Source organism: Acanthisitta chloris, unplaced genomic scaffold (assembly GCF_000695815.1).
Source record: "Acanthisitta chloris isolate BGI_N310 unplaced genomic scaffold, ASM69581v1 scaffold429, whole genome shotgun sequence".
Taxonomy (NCBI): domain Eukaryota; kingdom Metazoa; phylum Chordata; class Aves; order Passeriformes; family Acanthisittidae; genus Acanthisitta; species Acanthisitta chloris.
In genome coordinates this window covers 382-8,183 of record NW_008690598.1, presented here as the reverse complement: position 1 = coordinate 8,183, position 7,802 = coordinate 382, and the positions used below count along the sequence as shown (strand labels likewise).

General features: G+C 41.2%; 1 protein-coding gene across 1 annotated transcript in view; it reads left to right on the top strand.

Annotated features, from left to right (window-relative positions):
- LOC103809045 (protein unc-13 homolog B-like) overlaps nucleotides 1-6,722 on the top strand; it is a gene marked incomplete at its 5' end in the record, with an annotated part of 147,181 nt that extends 140,459 nt beyond the window's left edge. Inside the window, 4 exons of the mRNA XM_009081856.1 lie at nucleotides 939-995; nucleotides 3,463-3,555; nucleotides 4,654-4,813; nucleotides 6,001-6,722. Coding sequence (XP_009080104.1) covers nucleotides 939-995; nucleotides 3,463-3,555; nucleotides 4,654-4,813; nucleotides 6,001-6,286 — 596 coding nt within the window. The remainder of the gene's footprint in view (nucleotides 1-938; nucleotides 996-3,462; nucleotides 3,556-4,653; nucleotides 4,814-6,000) is intronic.
- Between the last annotated feature and the right edge of the window lie 1,080 nt (nucleotides 6,723-7,802).

Sequence of the window (7,802 nt, the reverse complement as noted above, 5' to 3'; positions counted from 1 at the left end):
GCTGCCACAAAAGTGTGTGCATGGGTATTTATGTATTTTTAAAGAAGCTTAGTAAGAATGAATCTCTAGCTTTAGGATGTAAGATGCACTTGTTACAAGGTCACTGATTATATCACTGACTGATAACATTACTTCGTGAGTTATCTGAGCCACTTTAGAGAGTGGGTACTGGGCATGGTAGGCCACTGAGCTGGTCCAAATCATCATCATCTACATCAGTAGGCTTGAGAGTTTTCAACCCTGTTTGGACAATAAAAGATTTTAGCTATGCCACCTAATATCTGTAGGATCTGTGATGGGATGTCTCTGAGAAAGGCATGACACTCTGTCCTGGGATTGTGGCTAGAGAAGGATATTGCTTGCATAAATTTTTCAGTAACCCCATCTGGTAGATGGGTTTGCAGATCTGCACGTGCATTGGAGGGGCAGAAGGGACAGCACCACTGTTTACAGCTGACATCTGCTTACCAGAGCTCTGTGACTGATGTTTCCCTTTGCATAAGCTGAGTTTCCCACAAACCCATGGGAGGACATTGACTTCATGCAGAATTATTTAAATGCTGTTTGCTTCTTTTCTAACTTCACTGCTCAATGGCTCCATCTTCCAGTTTGTGAGCTACCTACTGTTCTCATGTCCTTACTGAGCACGCTTCTATAGTGCTATGCTTTTAAATGTTTTCTCTGCAGATTTGAATCAAGGCTTGCAATTTAGTTATGCCAGCACAAATTCTGTTCTTGTTTTAATCCAGACAATCCCTTACTCCCAGACAGCCTTGCTCTCCAAAGCCTGGGCTGGTGCAGAAGATCTGGGAAGATATTTTGTCTATTAAGAGCTAGAATATTTGTATTATGTATAAGTGACACTGCTAATTGCATTGTAATTCATACTCTTCTCTCTTTATCCTGCCTGCTTCTTGCCTTTTGAATTCATGTCTCAGTGCATGATGGGAAAGGTATAAGGTTTACCGCTAATGAGGACGTTCTTCCTGATAAGGGTATGTTCAAGACTAATGTTGTTACCATAACAACATTACCCAACTGCCTTGCTTTTGAAGTCATCTTGCCCGTGCTCAGAAACCTATTCCAGAGTCCTATTCCCCGTAGTTCCCTGTAGAAGTAAACTTTCACTGAATGCTTGCATCCCAAACAGAGCCACAGGTTGTGCAGTTTGGAAGTCTGTACCTTGCCTGAGAGCCTGTCCCCAAGCTTGAGATTTGTTCATGAGATATGAAAGTTGTCTTGAAAATGGATTGCTTTTTGGAGAGATGCTATGGACTTGTTCCCCTGCCCATGAGCTGTGTATTTCAAGTCCTGGACTTGCATGCATATGGTCTTCCAAGATGGGCACTTGTAATACATGGAAATGCCTGACATGAACTCAAGGTTATGGTCAAGCTTGTACCATCTACCTTGAAGGGGGGTAGCTAAAGGTATGGGTGCTCAGGAGACCCCTAAACAATTAAGTCTTGTAGTGTTTTGTCTCTCAGTTTATTTTTGGCTGTCTAAAGTCTTTTTGTTACCTTAGGTGAAATACATCTGTAACCCATTGCACGAGCTCAGTTCTGCAGTTTCACCTTTCAGTATTGCAATACCAGTGTGACTTTCATGTCAAGATTTAAATCTGCTTGTCACTAAACATGCAAGCATGTATATGCATTAAATTGTACATGTCAGAATATTTTTTGCTGGCCATCTTCAAAGTAGTTTTTTGTCTCTGAAAGTTTCAGTTAATAGAACAAGATTTTTGTATGAAAAGACAAGAATGAAGGTAGGAAAAAACCAAATAATCTAAGTTTTGTCTTCCTCAAAGGTAATGAGATGATTCTTCTGTCATTCATCTGAAGCATCAGTGTCTCCTTTTTAACCTATTAATTACACTAAAGATCAGTAAAATGAAGACCTGAGTGTTTGGTGGGTGATGCTTCCATGGATGTGGCTGTTATTATACTGTTGGTATCCTTGTCTTTTCCTATGGAAAATGCCAACAGTGTAACTGACAGACCTACACCATCAGATGCATCAGGTCAATAATTAAGCCTACCAATTTTAAAGCCCCATACTTATGTACAGACAAGAATTCAAGATCATGTATGTTACAACCAAATATTGTTTATTGTACTCAGGTCAAGAATGAGAATCTACCCTAAGGTAATAATTTGAGATCCTGTTTGGGTTTCTCAGATGCTTTTACCAGTATATTAATGTCATTTTCACTGCCTACAGTTCTGTGGCATGTAATTGTCCTCAGAGAATTGCACAGCTTAACTCTCAATTTCTTGGCTTTTAAATGAGTGGTTTTGCTGCCTGCAGACCATTCTTGTGAAAGTTAACTTGTTAGATCTATCTAATCAAAATGTTTTTTAATGATATCCTTCAAGCTCCTTATCTTGAACTTCAAATAGACCAATTTTTCACTTAGTAATGTGTCTTAGCCTCAAAATTGACAAAATAATGCTGCTGTTCATACGTACTCATTTTCCCTGTAGGTATCTCAATTACAACAGCATTGCTAATTGTCAACCTAAGGTCAAACAGTTATCAGAGAAAAAGTAAAGTCAATCTCACTATTGTATCAAAGGCTTCATTTTCATTTTGCAAAGCAGTCTTCTTCTATAATTTACATGACATCTTGATTTTACTAACCAGAAAAATGTCATTTCCACATATGGCATGATAATTATGATTAAAAGTTGAAAAGTTGAAAAAAATCACAATACATGAATTGTAAGGTTCATGACACATACTCTCTCTGTTACAACATCTTATCTTTTCCTCTCTGAAGCTACATCTTGTTTTCTCCCTGGCTAATTGACCAAGGAAAATAAGTATGCAAATTGTGAGTGCTTCTCCCTCATTTTTGGTGTACAACAGAGAAGGGATTCTTGTTGTCCTCTGAGGGAAAGCAGATAGGCAGTCATGATGACAACTTTTAACTGATGTACAACATGGAAAAAGGTTCTTGGAGGGTGAGACTGCACTATGGATCTGTGCAAATCACTAACATCTATGTCTTCTTTTTTTTTCTTAAATTTCCTCTCTAGTGTGTTTTTGTTGTTGTTGTTGTTGCTGTGTTTTTTGTCCTCCCTTCTTTCCTGAGCAGACAGGAATGCTGATGCTCTCCCCTGGAATGCCTGCATGTACAACGATAGCTTGGCAGGAGCCTCTGAAAAATCCTTGCTGTCTGTGAGGGTCCATTGTTGAGTGTTAGGTCTTTTAAATTCTTTTAAAATTCCAAGTAGTATGCAGTCTTCATGCTGGAGTGCAAGAAAGTTAGTGTTTATGCGTGTTGGGCATGTGAGCCTGATGTTATCTTGCATTAACGTGACATTATTGGTGTTGACTGAAAAGCTGGCTATGGAAGGTGTTCTGTGAATACACCATATTGTCTTTCTGAGGCCATATATGGGTGCCAATAAACAGTAATCCATGTGTGCACAAGTGTTGTCAATTTTCTTCCAACAGCCTCTGGTGTGGATGATCCTGTGGGTGAAGTGTCCATACAGATTGACCTGTACACCCACCCAGGAACTGGTGAACACAAGGTCACAGTGAAAGGTACGGTCAAGCATGTGTGGCTGCTCAGGCTCCATGACTGCATCGAGGCAAATCTCCAGCTGGCAGTCATGTTATTTCTGTGTTACCTCATGGAATCTGAATCCAGAATTGTTTTCTCTGTTTCACATCAATGTAGAGAAATAGCAAATGAGCTTGTCCAGCCAGTGACATGGCAATGTACAGTTCTGTTATTTATTGGCAATGATACATGCAGTAAACAAAAATCAGATGATGTCTCTGACCAGGCGCCACAGTTTAGGCTGTGCTGCAGAGAGCAGGGTAGCATGACAGGATGATGTTGCGAAACTACTCAGTGTAAATCCAGAAATCACAGTGCCAGTAAGAGTTCAGAGGCTCCTCTCCCCCATCCTGAAGGCCACATCGGTCCCTGAAGAGCCACTCTGAAAATAAGCAAAGCAGTGATTCATCCCAGGCTTCCTCTTCCTCCTTCGTCTCCTTCACTTGTATACAGCATAGTTAACTACTTTAGTTTCCTCTGAAGATTTATATAAACAGCTCTTCAGGCCACTCTTCTGGCTAAATCTATACTACAGTGCAAAAGCTGATTTTCAGAGCTATTTCCACTGATTGAGACTGGTCTCTGCAGTGACCTGAGAGAAAATGAGGATTAAAAAGCTAATCATTCTGAATTCTGGAACCACCCACAGCTCATGGGCTTTGTTTATCTTACCTGCAGTCTCATTTTCCTTTTCAACAGAGACCTTAATATCAGCCCTCAAAATGTCCCCTTTTATTTTTTTATTTGTCCCACACATAATGTAGATGTAAGCACTGAACTGTCAGGGAAGCCTGCCTGGAGCTGCCGGAATGCCTGTTTTTTTGGACTAATTTCTTGACAATGCATATGACTGAAGCTAAGTTCAGTCCCAAACATTAAATTCCCTTCACAGAACTTAAACTGGAGCAAAAAGGTATATCTTTGTATCACAAAAAAGTCGTGCCCATGTGTGTTGTGACACTGGCATGTTTTTGTCCCCTGTAACAAGAAATTGAAAGCAGAGCAGAGTCGAAAGGTGTCCGGAGCAAAGGGAGCAAATGTGTATTTAGTGTAAATCAGGTTGTTACTCTCTTTTCCAGTTGTGGCAGCCAACGACCTGAAGTGGCAGACATCTGGCATGTTCCGTCCATTTGTTGAAATCACCATGATTGGGCCCCATCAGAGTGACAAGAAGAGGAAGTTCACAACAAAGTCAAAGAGCAACAACTGGGCTCCAAAATACAATGAAACCTTTCACTTGTAAGTGTGAAAAATAGCCTGGGGATCTGGCATGGCAAGTGCAGATGCAGAGGACAGATAGGGCTTTCCAGCGTCCACAACCAGCCTGCTCAGGCCCCAGAAGAGTATGTGAACCAGTAGCTTGGGGCCGTCTTTGGTGTCTTGACAGGAGAAGCTAGATTGTGGGAGTTTTTGCTGCGGGTGGGATGCTGAGGTCTGTTCTATACCAGCAGTGTCCTTTGGCTACATTCTGAAATGCGTTGTGTCCTATGAACATATTTTACTGTGCTCTGTCATTTAGTGAACTTTGTATCTTTTATCAGTAGAGTTGAGGCTAAAAGTTCATTATATATTTTTAGTTGTCTTAATCTTAATGTGCATTTTTATCCCAACTTGACCTGTGGGACATGCTTTCTGAACTTGTTTCCAAGGATACAGCCCTTGGAACTGGTAGCACTGCTAAAATTGCAGTGTTTCTTAGCATCTAATATTGATCTCTTCTTATTTGGCTTTCTTTCATTATTACCAAGACATATTCCTTCTTTGAAGGCTCTATAAAGAGAGCTGCAGGCTAGTGCTCTCTCAGCTGTACATGTGAAAATGAGAGGTCGAGAGCTGACCAGTAAAAGACCATAAATATCTGGGGGAGAGGGACAGTTCTTGCAGTTTTTGTGTCCTGTGAGGAAAGGCAGGCTTCCTCTGAGTGATTTTCTTCCTTTTATTCTTTTAGTTTTAGAAACATCAGAAGGGTTTGAGATTTACTTTTATTAGCTTTTGCTTTAATGGAAGGTTCTGAATCTTTAACAAAGACTTCATCTAATTAAAATAGTAATTCTGAAATGAAGCAACCCTGAACAGATGCTGTAATGTTTAAAGTCATCTGAGTTGAAAATCTATTAGCATGGCTTTAATGTTTCTCACTGCTCTCATTTCACAGTTTAACAGACACGTGCACACACACTCATTCACATGCAAAGGCCACTTGATAAGAGCTGTGTTTCCTTTTTAAGTAGCCAGGTTGTCTTTACCAGCTGTAAATGAGCAAAAATGCTCACATGTGATAGGTTTTGCTTCCTCTCTGATCAGGGTTTTCTGTAGAAAGGAGTTTTCTCTGGCTTACCAGAGCACTCTAGTCAGCTGCTGATACCTCTATTTGTACAGGAGTTTACACGCTCTAGAAACTGTAAGTGAACTTATGTGTTTTTCAGCATCCTGGGGAATGAAGATGGCCCCGATGCCTACGAGCTTCAAGTCTGTGTGAAGGATTACTGCTTTGCTCGGGAGGACCGAGTACTGGGGATAGCAGTGATGCAGCTCAGAGACATAGCAGACAAAGGAAGCTGTGCTTGCTGGTGCCCCCTTGGGCGCAGGATTCACATGGATGAGACTGGACTTACAATCCTAAGGATTCTCTCTCAGAGAACCAATGATGAAGTTGCGAGAGAATTTGTAAAGTTGAAATCTGAGTCCCGCTCCACAGAGGAAGGCACCTGAGCTGAGCTGTGTAGTGTTCCCTTTTCTCTTCTGCCTTGTGCCAATATGTGCAAGTGTTCAACAATTCTCTTTTATTAATTGTAAAAGGTTTTTTTCATGTTGTCTTTGTCAGCTCCAATAGCGCACGTGTGCTGTATAGGAAACAAATCCATCAATCTGATGTGAATTATTTATTTTTTAGTAGCTGGGTAAGACACCATAGAGAATGAGACAATCTCTTCTTATTTAAGATGCAAATTCTGCTTTGTGTATATAAATTATTTTATATTGGAGGCTGGGTATGCTGGGTTTTGTTGATATGCAGCACTGTGATTTTATCCTCTGAAGTTGGCAGGCATTAAAAAGGTTCTACATAATCACACTACGACGCAAACACACAACTGTGTGGAAATTGGGAGGACATGTTTTGGGGGGTTGACAAAGCACAGTTATCTCTCATTGAATTCATGTACTGTGGAGCTGCCTGGGGATCTTCTGACACAGATTATGCCAACGTGATTTACAGGCACCTCAACGTCTGCTTAAAAAAGAAGTTGCAAATCGCTCTGAAGATGCACACTGAATGAATGTATGCCCATGGATGTGCTGCTGTGAACATGGGCAAGACCAGAGGGATGAGTGCAGAGGGGCCTAAGATCTCATAGCCAAAAGCTGCAAAGGCAACACACCAGGAGCAGGCTGCAGCTGCCCTGCCTTTGTAATTAGATAGTGTGTCCTGGAGAATATAAATCCCCACAGGCTGCCGGGAATCCTGTGTCGCCATGGGGGTGCTATAAGCTGCTCAACTCTGCAAGGCACGGTAGCTTTGGCTACCATGACTGACACGGTAAGGAAGGGATCAATGTTAGACCTGTAGAATTAGAGCCATGGCAAATTATATGGCTGCTATGTACTTTTTCCACTTCAATATTCTCTTGTTGGTTTTTGACAGAGGACTGGATAATTTAATACCTGCAGGCTTTCTGTAGCATTTTGGTACCCTGGAGTAGCTGAGACCATTCCTTGCTATGAACCCAGAAATGATGGCTTGCTTGGGAGAGAGAAGGACACCTCTCCTCTGCAAGCCCTCAGTCTGGAGTGCCAATCAAGCGGCAGCACGTCCATTCAGTTTTGGTCTTGAAGACACTGTTGGCTGTGCTGTGGTTGATCCATGCTGATTGTCATTAATCTCTGATTTAATACCATTGTAATATTTTTGCACTGTCTTAAAGAAGCATCCTGCTTTTGTTTTCTTGCAAAACAAAACACTGTCCTGAGCAAAGAAATTCTGAGTCAGAATTTCTAACTGAAAATTTGTAAGCAGGAAGGTCTGGAGCGGTGGTTGCACCTGAGGTGTGTTTGCTGGAGGGTTTTTATTGGGGATATTTTTGCTTTTCCAGCTGCCCTTGTGCTCTGGAAAGTGCAGCTGGAACAAGCCAGTCCTTGCCCATAAAGTACTGTAATACTGTCAATAAATTCAAGGACTGCATATTGAATGATTTTTTTTCCTTTCTGTTTTCTCTGACACTTGTACAGC